The 21,572-nt window shown below is 43.5% G+C and overlaps 1 protein-coding gene across 3 annotated transcripts in view; it reads left to right on the top strand.

Moving 5' to 3' along the window:
• Positions 1 to 21,572, top strand: part of SNX14 (sorting nexin 14) — a 70,026-nt gene that overhangs the window by 6,691 nt on the left and 41,763 nt on the right. For all 3 annotated transcript variants that reach the window (XM_075923838.1, XM_075923837.1, XM_075923839.1), the window contains exons 5-12: positions 3,877 to 3,920; positions 7,984 to 8,071; positions 13,528 to 13,612; positions 16,692 to 16,848; positions 18,936 to 19,011; positions 19,863 to 19,907; positions 19,991 to 20,071; positions 20,228 to 20,342. In XM_075923838.1, the coding sequence (XP_075779953.1) occupies positions 3,877 to 3,920; positions 7,984 to 8,071; positions 13,528 to 13,612; positions 16,692 to 16,848; positions 18,936 to 19,011; positions 19,863 to 19,907; positions 19,991 to 20,071; positions 20,228 to 20,342 (691 nt within the window). The remainder of the gene's footprint in view (positions 1 to 3,876; positions 3,921 to 7,983; positions 8,072 to 13,527; positions 13,613 to 16,691; positions 16,849 to 18,935; positions 19,012 to 19,862; positions 19,908 to 19,990; positions 20,072 to 20,227; positions 20,343 to 21,572) is intronic.

The following is a 21,572-nucleotide window of genomic DNA, read 5'->3' as shown; positions in this document are numbered from 1 at the left end:
AGCCCGAGGCAGAGTTTCTCTGCCCCGGGCTTCCTGGAATCAGCCGCTGATCAGTTTCAACAGCAGCTGAATCTGGACGCCTGGAACAGAGCAGCTGGGGCGTTGCCGGGTGGGCGTTCCTGTAGTCAGCCGCTGGTCAGTTTCAGCAGCGGCTGACTTGGGGATGCCTAGGGCAGAGCAGCTAGGGTGCTGCCGGGTTGGTCCAGTAGTGCCAAGAAGCGGCGCTGCGGGACCAACCCGGCAGCACCCCAGCTGCTCTACCACAGGTGTACGCGAGAAAAGCCTGGTCTGCTCGGGGGGGGGGGGGGCGCACTAGCTGCGCGCCCCCCCCCCCCCAGCGGACCATGGAGACTCAGGCGGCGGGACCGCCCAGACGCGCCGCAGTCCCGCCGCCCGAATCCTCCGCGGCTTTGCTCCGTGTCTCCCTGGTCTGCTGGGGGACTCCCCTCCGCCCCCAGCAGACCAGGGAGACGCGGAGACACTTTTCTCGCCCCAGAGGACACGGGCGGCTGGACCGTGGCATCTGGGCGGTCCCGCTGCCCGCGTCCTCCGTGGCTTTGCTCTGCGTCTCCCTGGTCTGCTGAGGGGGCGGCCCCCCCCAGCAGACCAGGGAGACGCGGAGACGCTTTTCTCGCCTCGGAGGACACAGGCGGCGGGACCGCGGTGCCTCTGGGCGGTCCCGCCGCCCGCGTCCTCCAGGGCGAGAAAAGCCCCGTTCGTAAGTACGGATCCAACATAAGTCGGATCCGCATAACTCGGGGACTGCCTGTACAATCCTATCAAGAGATTAACATATGTAGAATCTTTATTAAGAAGCACATTCCTTTGGAAATAAATTCAGTGAAAATATCCTGTTAGGCAAAATTGCCATTTGTGTGGCAATAGTGCAGCCACATATTTTAGACTAGGTTATTATGAAACTGCATTAACAGCTCTCACTTCTCCCGTTAAGTGTGAAAGACGGCAGAATGGAGAAGACTTGGTGCTGGAGTAGGGCATAATTTTCCATGTTTCCATTGCAAACTCTGGGTTATAGAATGATGCTTTAATTAAATTGTATGAAATCTGTCTTTTGCTGTTACTTTCCTAAGGAAAAACTTAAAAAACAACAAGTAGACTGGTAGCACCTTAAAGAGTAACAAAACATGTAGATGGTATCATGAGCTTTCGTGGGCACAACCCACTTTTTCAGATGACAGGATTATTAGAAGTCCAGATCCAAAAATAAAATAAAATAAAATAAATCCCAGAATTATTCTTGGATCTGGACTTCTAATAATCCTGTCATCTAAAAATCTGCATGTTTTGTTAATCTTTAGTTGTTTTTTTAAGTTTTTCCTGTTACAGACTAACTCGGCAACCCCTCTGAAACTTTATTCTTGGACAGCATTAAAGATGTAATATACAGGCAGTCCCCGGGTTACGTACAAGATAGGGACTGTAGGTTTGTTCTTAAGTTGAATCTGTATGTAAGTCGGAACTGGCGTCCAGATTCAGCCGCTGCTGAAACTGACCGCCAGTTCTGACTTACATACAGAATCAACTTAAGAACCACAGGCGTCCCCAAGTCAGCTTCTGCTGAAACTGATCAGCAGCTGATTCCAGGAAGCCCGGGGCAGAGCAACTCTGCCTCGGGCTTCCTGTAGTCAGCGCTGGTCAGTTTCAGCAGCAGCTGACTTGGGGACGCCTGGGGCAGAGCAGCTGGGGTGCTGCTGGGTTGCTCCAGTAGCGCCGCTCCTAGGTGCTACTGGTCCAACCCAGCAGCACCCCATCTGCTCTGCCCCAGGCGTCCTGATTCAGTCGCTGCTGAAACTGACCAGCAGCGGCTGAATCAGGACCTGGGGCAGAGCAGCTGGGGTGCTGCCGGGTTGGTCCAGTAGTGCCCAGAGCGGCGCTGCAGGACCAATCGGCAGCACCCCAGCTGCTCTGCCCGAGAGTCCAAAACAAAAGCCTGGTCTGCTGGGGGGGGGGGCACACTAGCTGCGCCCCCCCCAAGCAGACCAGGGACACGGGGAGCAAAGCAGCAGCGGGGTGCCGCGCCTCTGAGGCTTTGCTCTGGCAAAGTCTCAGAGGCGCGGGACCCCGCTGTGGCTGCAGCTTCAGTCCCGGTGCCTGTGGTCTGCTGGGGATGGTCCCCAGCAGACCACAGGCACCCGGACTGAAGCGGCAGCAGCAGCGGTTCCCTGCGCTTCTGAGGCTTTACTCTGGCAAAGCCTCAGAAGCGCGGGAACCCGCCTGGTGCCCCTGGTCTGCTGGAGACGGTCTCCAGCAGACCAGGGGCACCGGAGCAGCTTACGAACGGGGCTTTCTCGCCCCGGAGCTCGCAGGTAGCAATCCGCCACCTCGACCTCCGGGGCGAGAAAGCCCCGTTCGTAAGTGCGGATCCGACGTAAGTCGGATCCGCGTAAGTCGGGGACTGCCTGTATAATATAATTTTAAATGTCACAAATTGCATAAAATGAATCTGATTGAAAAATTACTTAAACAATACTTAGTTGAATTATGAATAATATATTTACAGTGTAGGGTATTTACCTCTTGATCAATGGACTTGTAAAATTCTTTGTGGTGTAAACCATGTCAACATATCATTGTGGAAAGAAAGCTGATTAGAGATGTCTATAGCTAGTATCACAAAAGAAAATGGTGTTCCTGATTCAAAACTCCTTTCATTATAAATTTATCATTCTTTGTTTTGTTTTGTTTGTGTTTGGTTTTTTTAAATTTTTTGACTTCATATTGTTAAAGAAGAGACCTAAGGGATAATGTTTTACTTTCTTGGGCAGGTGAGGAAGGATGGTTCTTTCACTTCTCGGTGCAGTTCATCCCTCTATCAGTTTGAGTGACAATCAAGCACCTTATAAGCTATGGTCAAACCACCGTGGTCAAACTGGTCCCCTGAGACAATCTAGAACCCAGCAGCATCATGGGTGACTTCGTTCTCTACTATCTAGGATTAGTTGCTCTTCTTGAAGGCAGATTTCATCTTGGTCATCTGATCACTGCTTTTTAAGACTCTTCTCTTATTGGTTTCACATTAACTATACAAGGTGTTGCCTTCTTCCAGCAGCCCCAGGCACGATGCTCTGGCTTGCTACTGAGTGCTTCAGCCGTACACCTGTACTCACATAGCTCCTCTTCCTTGCAACCATGGTTGCTTCTATGGAGATCCACAGAAAGCTTGTCATATCTGGAGCATTTGACCGTATGGCTTTGAGCCCTATGGTACGTCTACACATGCTCCCTATCTTGAGATAGGGATGCAAATGTAGTGTACCGAAATTGCTAATGAAGTGCGGGATTTAAATATCCTGTGCTTAATTAGCATAATCATATCCGGGCGCCATTTTGAAATTGCGTTATTGCGAAATAAAACGCCCAGTGTAGCAGCATTGTTTTGAGAGTAAACCCTCCTCATTGTATGAGGAGTAACAGTTATTTCGAGAGAAGGGTTTTCTCTTGAAATAACGCTGCTACACGGGGCGTTTTATTTCGCAATAACGCAATTTCAAAATGGCGCCCGGACACAATTATGCTAATTAAGCACAGGATATTTAAATCCCGCACTTCATTAGCAATTTCGGTACACTACATTTGCATCCCTATCTCGAGATAGGGAGCAAGTGTAGACGTACCCTTAGATTGTTAGTTTAGAAATACATTAGTTTTCTCCTTTCCTCTAGATTTTTATATATATATTATTTTCTAGCCATTACATTTTGTTTCTCCACTTTTAATCTTGTCATTTTAAAGTAATGTACACATTTACTGAGGTTAGAAAAAGATGTTTGTATATTTCTTCTTTCAGCTATTCAAATAAGGATGTAGAACAAATAAATCCCTTATTTTGTAATGTGATTATTTTTGTTTATACAGGTTCTTGAACTGGTGCTCGAAAATTTTGTTTATCCATGGTACAGGTATGAGTTTTCCACAAACAATATATTTTTTCTAATAATGACCACTCATTCAAAACTGTGAAGTGGAAACAGTTCCTTAGAAAATACATATTTAATTTTTGTATTGAAAAAATCTTTGTATGTTACTTTTACTTTCTCAGTATTACAGTATTGTCATCTTAGTTTCTTTTATTAAGTAGAATGGATTAATTTGTTCTAAATTAAAAACATCGCAAAGATTTTTGTGAAATTAATATTGGAATTATAAAATGCTTTGTATCTCAGTGAGACTTTCCTGGAAAAAGACAAATGTTTGCAGCAACCATGGTAAAAGATTCAAAAACTGGAAGGACTTTAAAAATCCTATTTAATGAGATACGATTCTAAACTAAATGTAGGACCTCTACCCTATATTTTATGTAGAGTCTCAATCAAAATATGAATTGTTTTTAGCCTTAAATAAAAATAAGGAAAATACATTCAATATATGAGCTAGGACTTTGACCCTGTAAAGACTTTACACATGCTTAATTTTAAGATTGTAAATAACAGAATACTAAAACTGGAAGGGAATTCAAGAGGTCATCAAGTCCAGTCCTCTGCCATCAGAGCAGAACCAAGCACTGTCTAGATCAGGGCTACTCAACTTTGGAAGCCCCGGGGACCACAATGATACTCACGGTACATGCCAAGGACCGCAAATAAAGTGTGGTTGCATATATATGCAAATAGCTTCTTTCACACTGACTGACATAAATACAAAAATTAAAGCAAGACTACATTGTAGTTGTAGGCCCCATTTAAGTCATTTCTGCTGATATTAATAAATTGCAGTATTTACCCAATTTCCACCCACACGACAGCACTTTTAATGAGCAATGACAGTCCGAGAATTTAACTACAGTAAAACTCCGATGGTCCGGCACTCCTGATGGTCCGGCACCATCAGGAACCTAGAAGTGCTCCGGGCAGCCGGACCATTGGAGCTGCTCTGCCCCCAGCTTCCCCGATTCAGCAGCTGCTAAAACTGACCAGCGGCTGAATCGGGGAAGCCAGGGCAGAGCAGCTGGGGCGCTGCCGGGTTGGTCTCGTAGTGCTGCCGGGTTGGGCTCGTAGTGACTAACCCGGCAGCACCCCAGCTGCTCTGCCCCAGGCATCCCCAAGAGCAGCTGGGGTGCTGCCGGGTTGGTCTCACCGCGTCAAAGGTCGGCGCTACCAGACCAACCCCGCAGCACTCCAGCTGCTCTGCTGCAGGCGTCCCCGATTCAGCCACTGCTGAAACTGACCAGCAGCGGCTGAATCAGGGACGCCTGGGGCAGAGCCGGACTATCGGAAGGGAGGGCTATGAGGGGCCTGGGGTGGCATCCACCCCCCACCCCAGACCCCTCATAGCCCCCCCTTTCGATAGTCCGGCAAATCTGATAATCCGGCACCCCCTGGGTCCTAAAGGTGCCGGATTATCGGAAGTTTACTGTACTAAAATGCATATCAACAGAAGAACATTATATTGACACCTTTTTTGTTTTGGTTCCCACCTCCAGGCCATGTGTTGAGCCCCTGCGTAAACCCAAACTGCACCATAGGCCGTAGACAAATGGGCTGTGGGCTACATGTTGAGTAGCCCTGATCTAGATCATTCCCAACAAATGTCTATGTAACTTCCTCTTAAATATCTCGAGCGATGGAGATTCCACAGACTCCCTAGGCATCTGTTGAACTCAGATGAGACTATTCACATGCTTAAAGTTAAGCCTGAGAGTGAATAAGTCTTTGCAAGACTGGGGCCTTTATAGGTTTCCTGTTTTGTTTTTTGTTTTGTTTTTTAACTTAAAAGTATATTACTGTGCATCCTCTAGGCACTTTGGAAAAAAATAACTTAAACACTTCAAATCTTGGTGTATCAATACCATGATAGAAGATTATATTAATTTAGAAAACAATTAAGACACTGAATTTCACCTAGTAACTATGAATTTGATTTTTCCCTTCCAAAAGGTAATGTTCATTGAAGTAATTTGTCAACTACAATCACCTTTTATTTTACATTGTCTTACTCATTGAAAATTCAGGGTTTTTTTACAGGTGTTCTATGTATCTAATTTATTTTTAAATGTGACTGAAGTATTCATGTTTCTATTTAGTTACGTCTTTGCTTTGGTTGTGTCAGTGCTGGTTACAATATACTGAACAAAGCTAATACACTCATGTGTAGACAGCAGAGGGAGCCTGAACACCATTTTGTGCATCACCAAAATGGATAATCTTTTGGTTATTCACTTTTTCATTAGCTGAGTAAACTTTAAAGTATATGAAATCTAGAAGACATTTTGTGGAACTCCTTTTACATAAAATAATATTTAAGGAGGTTACTGTCTTTAATATTTTATAATTTAAAGTTGGTGGAGAATCTATGGACACACTATCTTTTATGTTACTTCAGACTGTCAGAGTTTAGATTCAGGATATCACATATAAGAACCATAGTTTTTATGTGTTAATACTTTGTCCTAGTCATAACTGAGTTCTCTGTACACCTTAGCATGGTGACAATAAAAAAAATGAACTAACATTCTGAGGTGGGAGAAATTTTCTGAAGTTATGGCTTATTGGGTGGATTAATTAGAAAATTGGAGGATTATTTTTACTTAAGGGGCAAATCTTCTTACTATGTTTGCCCTAATGACAATCAGAATTTGTCTAATGTTCTAGGATATTTTTCTCTTCCCATTCTACTCTTTCATCCCATTTCTCTGTTTCTCTCTTTGGAGAAAGCTGTCTTTCCTGAACAGGAAAATGAGACCTTCAACAGAAGCAACTTTGTAGGAAGGGGCAAATTTCAAGGATGGGACAAGTTTTTTCAATGTTATAAATTTCATCTAAATTTTTTACAGAAAATCATCTGAACTTTAATATAAAAGTAGAAACATTTTGATCATGTCAAAACAAAACATTTTGACGTTTCAGAATTTCTCATTGGATGGAAATGTAAAATTTCAAACAACTCTGATAATAATGAACATGTACAGTAATTCCTCATTTAACACAGTGGATACGTTTCAGAAAATGATCATGCTAAGTGAAAATGTGTTATGCGGGGTCAGTTTTCCCATTGAAAATAATGGAAAAGGTGGGGGTTGCGTTTCAAGCGCACGTGCGCTCGCAGCTCCATCCTGCACTTGTTAGCAGCTGGGACCAGGACATAAGGTTGGGGGAGAAAGGGGACTGGGTTATAGCAGGGAGGGGAGGTGTTTGGCTCTGGAGAAGGGAAGGGAAGGACAGGACGGGAGGAGGCCTGCAGCCGGTCACCGTCAGCTGCGCGGGGCTTCCTCTGCCTCCTTACAAAGCGGCGGAGGTTTGCCGCTCACCGTGCAGTTCCCCAGTGACCTCCTCTGGCCAGATGCCTTGAGTCCGGCCAGCGGGGGTCACTGGGGAATGGCGCTGCGAGCGGCAAACCTCTACTGGTTTGCAGAGAGGCAGGGGAAGCCTCGTGCAGCTGCTGGCCCTAGGGGAAATCGTGTTATTGCGGGAACGGGGTTGTGTTTGAAAAATGTTCCCTAAAAAAAAAATTGTGCTATCGCAAAAACATGGTAAGCAGGCACGTGTTAAGTGAGGAATTACTGTACTGCATTTTTCTTCGTACAACTTTGCAAAGTGATTGATTTAGGCTCACTCTGTCCCACCTAACTGGGTAACTATTTTTTAACAGATGGGAAAAGTGAATTAGAGGTTGTCACTTGCTCAAAACCATGCAGTTAGTATTAGAACACAATTTAGAACATGATTCCTAGCTGTTAGTCTTATGCTGTGACCATGCCTCTCAAGTCACAGCTAATTAGAAGTATAGCTATATCAAGTGCATTTAGGTGTCCATACATCTCTGTGCTTGAATAGAGGACCAGTCATCAGCTAGTTCTTTCTAACTTTTGTGCTTTCATTTAGGTTTGGGATAATTCTTATGCTTTCAAATAGCATACTTAATGTTTTTTATTCTTTCTTTTGGAAGTATCAAGTATAACATAGATAGATTAAGTTCACAAATATTTTCTCTGGTTTACTTGTCATAATTTGTTTTAAATCCTTACAGGGATGTAACTGATGATGAGTCTTTCGTAGATGAGCTGAGAGTAACATTGCGGTTTTTTGCATCTGTATTAATTCGCAGAATTCAGAAGGTAAAAATGGCTGAGAGAGAACTTGATTTTATTTATATATATACACGTTTTATCTAATGCTAAAATAAAATGTCATGCATTAGTTACGTTAACATAAGAAACATATTTCCTATCTAGAATTTCCTTTGCCAGTTTCTTCCTCTTTATAGCCACCTACTTTCTCTGAAATTTACCTTCCATGGTACTGTTCCACAGCCCAATCCTATAGAATCCTTAAAAATGAAAGTCTTTGTTCCTGCTATTTTAGTAATGCTTTGTGTTAGCACCAGACTATCTTCTATGCTGCATTGGCTGTTTCTAATGGGTTTTTATTTTAAGAAAGTAGAGAGAACTACTAGATACTGGGGGACTGTTGTCCGTATAGCTGTCACCTGGTTCTACGTCTGTGCTAAGATTCTTTGAAGATATTTAAGGTTTTCAGACTTGTTAAGAGCATAACTGTTTCAAATTGCTCACTCTAAGAAACCTGGTAGGTATGACTTGTGTGGAAAAGGGACTATATTAACTTGGAGTCATGTAATAAGTGTTAAGTAGAATTGTGTGATGGGGGAGATGCTGTTTCCTGAGCTATAAGAATGCTAGGGATGTTAACAGCTAGTTGGCTAACTGTTTAACCAATAAGCAATCACTTATTGGTTAACCATGCCAGTTAACTGCAACACCCCACCCTCCTGCGTGCTCTGCATTTAAAACTTGGACTGGAAGACTGTCTCAATCCCAGCCTGCTGGTCTGAGTTTTCAGTGAAGAGCACACAGGGGAGCTGCCTGCCATCCGGCGCTGCTGCCTTTGATATGGTGGGCCTGGGCTGATACAGAGGCAGAAGCTCCGGATGGCAAGTGGGGGCTTGTCCCCGCTGCTGCCTCTGTATCAGCCCAGGCCTGCTGTACACATAGACGGCTCCATGGGATGCCGTAACAGCCTCTGTCTGCAGGGAGCTCGGGTCCCCCACGGAAAGGGGCTGCTGCTGACCATGTTACCGCTTCTGTATCTGCTTCTCCGTGTCACCTCATATTGCTGTCTCTGATACAGATCTGATGTTCAGTTTTGATATACAGATCTGATACAGAGGCAGCAGTTTGAAGTGGCAGGGAGTGGCTCTCTGGGAGTGGAGCTAGGAGTGCACTATCGAGTAATCATGTAACTGCTAAGAAATTTAGCAGCTACACAATTATTAAAATAACTGCTTTCTAATATCCTTACAAGATACACACATGCGTCCTTAGCTGATGAACAATATCTTTTAATCCTAGCTGAATATCAGATCTGGGTGTCTTCCATGTTAACATGCTTGTGGTACTGCAGATGGTTTGAAAGTTAAGGTGGGGACAGGCAATCAGCAAATGCTCTGTGTATTGTAGGCATAAAAGTGTGCAAAGGAAGAAAATATTTCAAAATGGAAATGTAGCATAAGCTGTAGCATTTACTTCAGAATTTTAATTCATGTTGTTTGAGCATACTTGGAGTTATTCGCTGACTTGCTGATCCACTACTATTAGGGATGTAATATCTCACTTAGTCAATTAACCAATTAACTTATTAAGCGGAATCCTGGGCAAGGGACCGCTGTAGCCCAGCTGGAGGCTCTTAGCCCCTTGTGGGGCTGTTGGCTTTACCAGTCCCATATGGGGTTGCCACCTCTGCTGCTTCTTCTAGACTTATTTTTGAGGAGGAAGGAGGGAAAATTCAATATATTGTGAAAGGTGGAAGATTTATATTCCTTTTCTAAGATCTTATTTACACTACACAGTTGTGTCAGAAAACACTCCTGCCAATGTAACTCCCCTCCTATGCCAACATAAAACCATCTTGAGAAGAAAGCATAGAGCTTTTTTGATGTAATTACAGTGATGCAGCGTCAGTTTAAATACCTGTATACAGGGGTTGTTCTAGTGGGAAACTACTAAGAGTAGCAATTCAGGGCTAAGTACTTAGAAATCAGGTAGCCACAGCTCAGAACTGGAGATATTTTACTTATAGGGTGCCCCAAATCAGCCCAAAAGAGAACTTCTGTTTCATGACACTGGATAACCAGAAGTCATACAAGCAATTCCTACCGGCGCTTCGGTTCCCTTGTATCATTACCAGTAGCACTCCTTACAGGGATGAATGGTTATGTAAACCAGTTTCATCAAATAAAAGTTTCTGCTGATCCCAAAGGCTCAGCCATATACCCAGATCAATATAAAACTCAGATCTTACCCAAAAATCATGGTGTTGCTAATCCTTTAGTATCTATAATATAAAGGTTTATTTATAAAATGAAAGGGTGAGAATTGAAATTGGTTAAAGAAATCAAATATATACAATAAATGCAAAGTTCTTGATTCAGGCTTGTATAATTGATGGAATATACTGTTGGCTTAAGTCAAGTCTCTAGTTACTTCCAAATTGTTGGAAGGAGCTCATTTTCTTTGGTAGAATGCTCCTATCAGTGTAAATCCGTATTCCAGAGCAGTGTAGAAACTGGAGCAGGAGAGGCAAAATGATGGAATTCCTAAGGCCTTTTATATCTTCTCCCATGTGGAAGGAATTCCATTGTTCTTGCTGTGGAAAAGTCCACGTTAGTCCCAGTCCAGAGTTTAGAATTCATCAGGGCAGTACTCAGTTTGAACGTGCAAGAGCATTCCCTCTACATAGGTTCCAGGCCCTGTCAGACCTCATTGCAGAGGTTTCCAAGTTTCCTCTGATGTCCTCTGATGTCAACTTTGTGCTTGCTGGGGCACATGGCATCATTCTGTTACGTGATTAGCCATGCCAGGCTACACATGCAGCCCCTCTAGCAATTGCTGGTGTCATCCTATTGCCAGGCCAGAGACCATCTTTGAAAGATTGTAAGTATTTTCTGGGTAGCTTTCACCTTGTTGCAATATTGGATTTATTCAGAGAAGGTACTGGAAGGAGTCCTGTTGGATAATCCCCCTCTTGAGCTGTGTTGGATACCTCAAACTTAGGCTGGGGAGCACACCTTGGAGATCTCTGGATTCAGAGGATGTGGACTCCCGAGGAAACAACATTACACATATGACATCAAAGAACTCAGAGCATTTTGGTTAGCCTTCAAGATCTTCCTGCTGCACCTGTTGAACAAGGTAATGAGAGTCCTGATGGACTACATGACCTTGATGTTCTGCATCAACAGGCAAAGAGGAGAGCGCTTGTCAGCTCTTTATCAAAAGGTACACTATCTGTGGGACTTCTTAATCAGCCACAGCATCCATCTGGAAGCTGGTTATCTCCCTGGCATCAGGAGTGCCTAATGGATTACCTCAGAAGGGATGTCTCCTCTCACTATGAGTGGTTCCTCCACTTGGAGGTGGCCTGTGTGATCTTCCAGAGCTGGGAAACTCCTCAAGTAGACCTGTTCACCAACAGACAAAACAGAATGTGCCATTATTTTTTTCCTCCCAGCAAGGTCTGGGCAAGGACTCCCTCGACAATGCCTTCCTTATTTAATGGACTGAGGTTCTGATTTAATCATTCCCACAAATCCCTCTCATCAGCCAGGCCCTAGTAAAGATGATAAGAGATAAAGAATGGGTTATTGTGATTGCCCTAGTGTGGCTTTGCCAACAGTGGTTTTGCATGCTCATATACATGGTGGTGGAGGATCCTCCCTGGCCCATTCCTAACATTTCGGACATTCTGTCACAGGACCACCGTCAACACCTACACCTCAATCTCAAGTCTTTGCCTCTTTCAGCATGGATGCTTTGTGGTTGAGCCTGGAGATGCATGCCTGCTCAGAGAAGACTTAGCAAGTCCTCCTGGGAAGCAGGAAGCAACCCACAAAACTGATCTAGTTGGGCAAATGGACGAGGTTTTCCCACTGGGTATCAGAGCGCAGAATCTCTCACTCATGTCTTTTGGTGCTGTCCATTTAGACTACTTACTACAACTTAGGATCACTATCCCAGTTGTCCTGGAAGGTTGTTTTCCTACTTCTGATCAAGATCTTGACCTTGGAACCACCTTACTTGGTCTCTTATAAGGACAAGGTCCAGCTGTGGTTCCACCTAGTCTTCCTGTCAAAGGTGGTGTCTTCCTTGCATGAGAACCAGGATATATTCCTGTGTTCTGTCCCAAGTTTCACAAGATGGTGAAAGAAAGGCATTTGCATGCACTGAATGTCTGAAAGACCAAAGCTTTATTCTTGGAGTGTACCAAGCTGTTCTGCAAATCAACCCAGCTTTTCATTGCTACTGCAGATAGGATGAAAGGCTTCCCAGTTTCTTTGCAGAGTATTTCCCTCTGGATCATTTCGTGCATAAGGACTTGTTATGAGCTGGCAAAGGGCCTGCTTCTGCCAATCATCTGAGCCCGTTCTACTAGAGCACAAGTGTTTTCTGGGTGTATATCTCAAACGAGGACATCTGTACAGCTGCGACATGGTCCTCTGTCTGCACATTCACAGTTCATTATGCTATCACTCAGCAGGCCAGAGATGGTTCTGGATTCAGCACAGGGATGTTAAATTGCATTTAATCAACTAATTGACTTGTCAATGGAAATTCTATCAACTAGCTGATTAGTCAAAAAGGGGGAAAACTGCAGAGCTGCAGTGAGGTTAGCTTCTGGCTCCGGGAGCTAACACTGCTACGGCTCTGCCTTTTAATTGTATTAAGAGCCTGGTAGCTCCTAATACATTTAAAAAGCAGAGGCATGGCATCTGGGACCAGGCGCGAGCCGGAATCAGCTGATTCCTGGCTCATGCCCAGTTCTCTGCTACACCTCTGCTTTCCCTGCCCCTCTTGGAGATGGTGCTGGGGAGAACCAGCTTTTAAACAGGTCCCTCCCAGCACCAGCTCTGATAGAGGCAGCAAGGGGGGGGAGCAACTAGTCGAGTCGCTTATGCTTACTGGATAGTTGACTAGTCTACTAGTCATTTACATCCCTAGTTCAGCAGAGCTGTGTTACAAGCTACATGGCTGTGAACTCCTGCCCCCCTCCACGTGTACTGGTTGGAGTCACCTAATACAGAAAGGATATAATCAAGTACTTTTTCCACAGCTGGTGTTGTTTGAGATGTGTTGCTTATGTCCATTCCACGGCCCACCCTCCTTTCTTACTTTTGGAGTTTCTAGCAAAAAGGAGCTGAGGGTGGTGGTGGGGGAGGGGGTAGACGGCACCATTTGAGAGGGTGCTAGAGCTGGGCCCCTTGGATACTGCTGAGAGGAAAACTTTTGGTGATTAGATGAACAACACATTTCAAAGAACACCAGTACTGGAACAGATATCTGACTTTTCTACTCTATTAACTGGTAATGGTAAGTATCTTGCTTTCCCAAGAAAATGAGCATGCTGTCAACTCAGGTGGATACATTTGAAATAAAAAAATCTTAGCTGGGCATTTAAATTTTACTAATAAATTGCGTTAACAGATACTTTTCATAGTAATCTACTTTAGTAACTTAGGAAGAATTGATTTCCCCCCCTTAACTTCAAATTTATTTTTTAGGTGGACATTCCATCTGTTATAACAAAGAAAATGCTAAAGGCAGCAATGAAACATATAGAAGTCATAGCTAAAGCCAGGCAGAAAGGTACTATGAAACTTTTTTATATTAATGTTTTGAATATTTAAAATGGTTTGCAAGTTTAAAATGCTAAGTCTAAAACATTTGATGCTGCACATGTGTTAGTACTTTTATTATAATCTGTCATTATTAAATCTGCCATTGCCTTCACGTTTTTTAAAAATATCCATCACCCATTCTGCTGTGGTACTTGTCTGGGGGGATAGAGGGCCAAACGTGGACAAGAACTGAATGCAAACAATTCTCCCCAGCTGCAGCACTAGCAGAATGGCTCGTGCATAATTATGTCATTAACAGTGAGTTTCCATTAGCAGCTGATAGTCTGTGGAAAGGTTTGCACTGAGCCAGATGGTCCACGGGCACATGGTGGAGTGAGCCCCTTCCCTCCTGCAGGGAGTGCAGCACTGCCCAGATCAAGAGGGTTAAATATTGCCATGCCACTTAGGAAAGGTTGCTGACCCCCTAATTTAGACAGATCAACTTTAACTTTCACCAAACAATGAAAGATACTTCTTGTGGTGCTGCTATAGTAAATGCAAAGCTTTCATGGCCACTTGTTAAGGTGCTAATGTGGTTAAGAAAATGCTTGCATTTTTTAACTAAAAGAACTACATTTTTTTTCATGTCTGTGCTTGTAAACGGCATGTTTATCTTTTTTTAATAAAATGCTGCCTGACAGCAGGTATACCCAATTTCAGCTGAACATGTCAAATTAGGAAATGTGCAAATAGCTGAAAATGACTCCTTGTAACTTCAGTTTTTCTTGACCCTTCCCCAGAAGTGTTGCTATGTACGCCCCATAGTTTAAAGATTTGGACTTTAAGCCTGGCCCCAGTTCCATTTCTCTTTTGGGCTTTTCTCATTGTTTCCTCTTTCCTTTCATATCCAAGGTGTCTTTCTCTCCTCCTTTTGTCCTACTTTTTCCTTTCTTCCATTTCAGACAGCTCACCTATGGTGACTCCTTATTTATAGTTTTCAGAATCTATTCCTGCTGCTTTCATCAGTGCCAGTGTGCCTAAATCTCATCAGGTGGTATATGTGTTTATAGTAATTGACTTATTTTCGTAATTTGTAGTTGTGAAGTTACATTTTAACTGAGATTTGTGCACAGATTGCAGTAAATTAAATGCATGTATCTGTAACCTAGGTTATGCAATTAATTCCTTTTTAGTATATTTTTTGGCACAGGACCTATGTTGAATTAATTCACACTTTAATACAACTCAGTCTTTCCAATTGAATTGATTTAAAGGGATTATAAAATGTTCATTGCTAATTAGGGAGCAGAGGTTTTACCTGAGAATACAAATATTCTTTCTTGCAATATAGCTTTTGATAGGTGAATACTTTAATGCTATACTTTTGACAAAATAGTTCCTAGTAAAATTTAGTTTAAGCACAGTGAAAAGCAGTACAAAAGATGTATTGCTTCAATTTTATTTTGAAAGTAATTTTGGAATACAGGCAGTCCCCGACTTATGCGGATCCGACTTACGTCGGATCCGCAGTTACGAACACGGACTGCGGGACCACGCGGTCCCGCCGCCCGTGTACTCCCGGGCAAGAAAAGCTGCTCCGCGTCTCCCTGGTCTGCAGACCAGGAAGACGCGGAGCAAAGGGGTGCGCCTGGGCTGCCCCCCTGCCGGCTTCCCCCGCGGCTTTGTAAAGCTGGGGGGAGGAGGGGGCTCGCGGGGGAAGCCAACAGGGGGGCAGCCCAGGCGCGCCTGGGCTGCTCCACTGCCCGAGCCCCTCTGCGGCTTTGCAAAGCCGCAGGGGAAGCCGGCAGGGGGGCAGCCCAGGCTCGCTGCGGCTGTCCCGCTGCCTGCGTCCTCAGAGGCTTTGCTCCCTGTCTCCCTGGTCTGCTGGGGGGGGGGGGGGGTGCGCAGCTAGTACGCCCCCCCCCCCGAGCAGACGAGGCTTTTCTCCGTCGCCTGTGGCAGAGCAGCTGGGGCGCTGCCGGTTGGTCCCGCAGCGCCGCTCTGGGCGCTACTGGACCAACCCAGCAGCATCCCAGCTGCTTTGCCCCAGGCGTCCTGATTCAGCCGCTGCTGGTCAGTTTCAGCAGCGGCTGAATCAGGACGCCTGGGGCAGAGCAGCTGGGGTGCTTCTGGGTTGGTCCAGTAGCGCCGGATCGGCGCTACTGGAGCAACCCAGCAGCACCCCAGGTGCTCTGCCCCAGGCGTCCCCAAGTCAGCTGCTGTTGAAACTGACCAGCGCTGACTACAGGAAGCCCGAGGCAGAGTTGCTCTGCCCCGGGCTTCCTGGAATCAGCCACTGATCAGTTTCAGCAGCAACTGACTTGGGGACGCTTGGTGTTCTTAAGTTGATTCTGTATGTAAGTCGGAACTGGCGGTCAGTTTCAGCAGTGGCTGAATCTGGACGCCAGTTCCGACTTACATACAGATTCAACTTAAGAACAAACCTACAGTCCCTATCTTGTACGTAACCCAAGGACTGCCTGTATAAATTAAATAGGAAACACATTATATAGCTAACAATTCCAGTCTTAGATGTTTCCAAATTATATGTAGAACAAATCAATAAATAAGAGCCTATCTTGGAAGAGTGAAACTTAGGTAAAAGTAAATGGGGAGAGGCTTCAGTATAGTTAAAAAACAAACTGGGATAAGTTGCCCTCCTACAAGTAAGTGGTAAAACCATGAAAACTATCCAATGTTGAATTAAGTATAGTGAAGAAGTTACTATTTTTTACAATAGGAGGAGGAAATTTTATGTAGTCCTTTCACAGTAGAACCACAGTCAAAGCCTATATTCATGTGTTATTTTATTTTGTTTGTTTATGTATCTTTGATAATTGTGCCTATGTTAAAATATGATCTTGATAATGTTATATATCAGTGGTTTTCAATGGGGGGGCCATGCACACTTTGGGTCTGCAGACTATGTCTAAGATTTTTCCAAATGAGTTTGCTCCTCCATTTAATATTTTTAGGGGTCTGCAAATGCAAAAATATTGAAAACGACTGTGTCATATCCAAGTGAAAAGAAATCTCCTCAGCCATTATTTCACAAAGATAGGAAGGAAAAAAGTTAGAATATCCTCTATATATTTATTTTCTTGCAGTGAAAAATTCAGAATTCTTACAGCAAGCTGCTTTAGAAGAATATGGACCAGAACTGCATGTAGCTTTGAGGAGTCGAAGAGATGAACTTCACTATTTAAGAAAACTTACTGAACTTCTTTTCCCTTATATTCTTCCCCCAAAGGCAACTGACTGCAGGTATCAAATATATTAAAAAGTTGTACTATTTACAATAGGTGTATATCTTGTAATGCTACAGTTCTTAATGGTGTTAAAGTGTATAAAGGACAGTGTTAGCTTTACGTTGAATTTATTTACTGTTCAAGTACCACTGCTAGGCATGACATTAAAGTTGTTAGGTAAGAGATTGAAGTCCAGGACCTCCATGGTGGCATTCTTTGAGAGGCTTCCAGTTCCACGCACAGGACCAGGCAGACAGGCAGAACTGCAGAGTCTCAATGCATAGATGAAACAATGTTCTAGGAAGGAGGGGTTTCGATTTATTAGGAACTGGGAAAACTTTTGGGAAAGGGAGTGCCTATACAATAATGGTGGGTGCCACCTAAACCAAAATGGAGCCAAATTGTTGGCACTTAAAATTTAAAAAGTGGTAGAGCAGTTTTTAAACTAACAATTGAGGGAAAGCTGACAGGTACAAAAGACCATGTGGTTCAAACAGACACATCCCTAAAGGGAGGATCTATTAATACAGATTCTGTATGTCCTGATGAGGAAGAGAGAATGAAAAATGACAAAACACAGGCAGGATCTGATCAGAAGCAGTCAAATGAAAGAGTCCCATTCAATGACATCATGTAATGCGACACAGCTAAAAAGTGACAACATTTTCAAGTGCTTATATACCAGTAATAGATGTCTAAATAATAATATGGGTGAACTCAAGTGCCTCGAATTAAATGAGAATATTAATATGATGGCCATCACAGAAACTTGATAAAATGAGGATAATAAATGGGACACAGTAATACTAGGGTACAAAATATATTGGCAGGGCAGAACAGATCATGGTGCTGGGAGAATGGTACAATATATGAAAAAAATACAGAATCAAACGAGGTAAAATTTTAAATGAACCAAACTATACCTTAGAATCTCTATGGATAGTAATTCCATGTTCGAATAATAAGAATATAACAGAAGGGAAATATTACCAACCACCTGACCAGGACTATGAAATGTGCAAGGAGCATTTAATTTAATCTAATAGAGACTGTGAATATAAAAAAACCTCAATAATAATGGGGGATGTCAACTATACAACTATACCCACAGTGCAACCCTCTAATGTGGTGCAGTTATACCAGTATAAAATTGTGTGTCAGTATAACAAGTTGTGGTAAATTCGTTCAGCTCATAGCAGGCTGGCTACTAGCTTGATTTGCTGAGCTTCATGTGTGGCATCAAACTACGTCCCTCCTGAAACTTGACCCCCCATTTCTCTCAAGTGACTCATACTACATAAAAACAAGTAATCCTGTGGCATTTTGGATACTAACAAAATATATATATCATGAGCATTCATGGGCAAAACTCACTTCATTAGCTGACCCTCGAAAGCTCATGATACTATATATTTTTGTGAGTCTCTAATTGCCACAGGACTACTTGTTTTGAAAGTTAAAGATTAACGTGGCTACCCCATTGAGACGTCATACTACATAGACAGGCTTTTACTTTATAAACTGTATTTGGATGCATCATTGATGTTGAATAGTGGAGCACCTGCTTCACAAGCCTCTCTTCTTAACATTTGTTTTAGGTTATAGGTGTGTACTGTGAAAGGATTTATAGAAAGAATATATTGCAGAATAGAACTGAAGAAATTAAAAATCGACATAACCTTAACTAGACTTCTTTAATTGACACAATAGAAAATCTATGCTTAAATACTAAGGAACAAGGATGGAGTAATCAGTATAGTCTAAGTATTGAAAACAAGTGAGCCTATGGTGTTGAGATAAGGATCTACTTCTAAACATAAGAATTACAGTTTTAAAAGTGAGGGCTAAGAATTAAGGAGTGAGCTATTGAGTGAAGAGGTATGTATTTGCCCCATAGTTTCCATGTGTTGCATCAGTTTAGACACTTGTGATTCTGAGACCGAATGTATGGAGTGCAGAAATATCTGTAAAATAATGTTTTTATTAAATAGGGAAATACATTTTTATATAAAAATACCAATTTTACCTATCTCACCCATTACAAACTATAAATGTAATAACCTGAGTTACTATGAAAATGTAATGCTTTTTTTCCCCTTTCAGATCCCTGGCATTGCTTATAAGAGAGATCCTGTCTGGTTCTGTTTTCCTTCCTTCTATGGACTTCTTAGCTGACCCAGTGAGATTTTGGAGCAGTAGAAATAATTTTATATTGCTTATCGTTGTTTTCCTTTTTGTCCAGTAATGAAGTGTTTTATGATGAAACAAGCACTTCACCTTGGTTTTATTCTTCGTGTCTGCTTAATGGTTTACCCAATTATCTTATTTTTTGGTGCTGTAGGGTGAATTTGGCTTTAGTGATTATTTGGCTACCTTAATTAAAAAATACTTAGAGTTGCTCTTCATACTGATTTTTGTATTTATTAGAGGTATGATATATTACCAAACTAATTATACTTACTCCATACACAACTATAGTAAGATGTGCCATTACATATACCTTTATAACTATATAAATGAATCCACATTAGGGTTGGGACTGTATCACTTTAACTATACCAGTATAGTTACAGTATTTGTGTGTGGACAAGGCCTTTCTAAAAGCCACTCCCCATAGATGCTAATTTGTCTACTCCTTGCTTATGTAGATAAGTGGCACGTTTTCATTTTCAAGTGGAAGAAAATTTAACAACTGTCTGAATACTGCTTAGCTGCAGGCAAAGAATAGCTGAGTTTGTGGAACTTCTGGTAGTAACTCACCAAACTTGCACTGACATTAAAATGTCAAACAGAGCTCTGATCTTTGCAGTATGGAAAACTTGTTTCTGTACATATCTCATTTGGAAAGTTCATTGATTAAGAGTCTGGGTGTAGAAATCATTCAAGTATAACTAACAAGCAAAAAATTGTTAGAATCACTGAATTATTCTTCGATGTTTGCAATTTTAAAATATGAAAATTGTCAGACTCTTGCTAGAAACTTGGAAGGCAATGGAATATTTTCAATAGTAATTTGTATTTTTCCATTAGGATACTGTCAACCATTTGCTTCTCATCTTCATTGATGATAGCCCAGTGAGTACTAACAAAATTAAAACATTTATTATTGATTCATGCATGTCAGTGTCAATCTTAGTAGGTCAATATTCTTTTTACAGCCTGAAAAAGCAACTGAGCCCGCTGCATCTTTGATTCCATTCCTGCAGAAATTTGCAGACCCTCGCAATAAAAAACCATCTGTAAGTGAAGAAAGCATTCATATACAGAGTTTGAATAAGTATTGTATGTGCTATACATATTATCAGTGTTCTTTTCATTGCTTCTATTAGAATATGTTTATTTAATAAGAACTTGAAAAATTTACAAGCTAACTGCATTTTCCACTTCATGTTAAGGTCCTGAAACTGGAATTGAAGGAGATTAGAGAACAGCAAGACCTATTGTTTCGCTTCATGAACTTTTTGAAACAGGAAGGGGCCGTACATGTGTTGCAGTTTTGCTTGACCGTGGGTAAGATTACCTTAGAATTTTTGGTTGTACTCTTTGAACTTAAACAAATACTTTAGATACTAGTTCATTATAGTGGATTTTGCAGTGAAAGACTACATCTCGAAGCAAAGGACTGATCTGAGATTCTTCTTTGAGTGCTTGTTCATTCCAGTTCCAATCTGGTATATGCGTGCTGCATGCACAACAATGAGAAGATTTTTCCCCTAGCAGTAGCCATAGGGTTGGTCTAAGTGCCCTCTAAATTTGTGCTGTCATGGTGTCCAACATGCCAACCCAACCCCTCCTCAATTCCTTCTTACTGCCTGTGATGGATAGCTGGAATGCCCCATTGTTCTTGCCTCGGGAAGCTTGTGCTTTGAGGTATCCCCCTTTGTATGTATATATACAGTAAACTTCCGATAATCCGGCACCTTTAGGGCCCAGGGGGTGCCGGATTATCAGATATGCCGGACTATCAGAAGGGGGGGGCAATGGGGGTCTGGAGTGGGGTGGGAGGGGATGCCACTCCGGACCCCTCATAGCCCCCCCTTACTATAGTCGGGCTCTGCCCCAGGCATCCCTGATTCAGCTGCTGCTGGTCAGTTTCAGCAGCAGCTGAATCGGGGATGCCTGCAATAGAGCAGCTAGGGTGCTGCCGGGTTGGTCCCGCAGCGCCTAGGGGCAGCGCTACTGCACCAACCCAGCAGCACTCCAGCTGCTCTTGGGGACGCCTGGGACAGAGCAGCTGGGGTACTGCCGGGTTGGTCCCGTAGCGCTGACCCTCGGGGCTGCGGGACCTACCCGGCAGCACCCCAGCTGCTCTTGGGGACGCCTGGGACAGAGCAGCTGGGGTACTGCCGGGTTGGTCCCGCAGTGCCAAAGGACAGCGCTGCGGGACCAACCCGGCAGGACCCCAGCTGCTCTGCTCCCAGGGGTCCCCAAGTCAGCCGCTGCTGAAACAGATCAGCGGCTGATTCCAGGAAGCCCGGGGCAGAGCTGCTCTGCCTGGGGCTTCCTGGAATCAGCCGCTGATCTGTTTCAGCAGCAGCTGAATCCGGACGCGTGGGGCAAAGCAGCTGGGGTGCTGCCGGGTTGGTCCCGTAGCGCCGCCCCTCGGCGCTGCGGGACCAACCCGGCAGGACCCCACCTTCTCTGTCCCAGGGGTCCCCGAGTCAGCCGCTGCTGAAACAGATCAGCGGCTGATTCCAGGAAACCCCGGGCAGAGCTGCTCTGCCCGGGGCTTCCTGGAAT

Source organism: Pelodiscus sinensis, chromosome 3, assembly GCF_049634645.1.
Source record: "Pelodiscus sinensis isolate JC-2024 chromosome 3, ASM4963464v1, whole genome shotgun sequence".
NCBI classification, from domain to species: Eukaryota; Metazoa; Chordata; order Testudines; family Trionychidae; genus Pelodiscus; species Pelodiscus sinensis.
The sequence above is the reverse complement of the archived record's forward strand: the minus strand, read 5'-3'. Positions and strand labels throughout refer to the sequence as shown.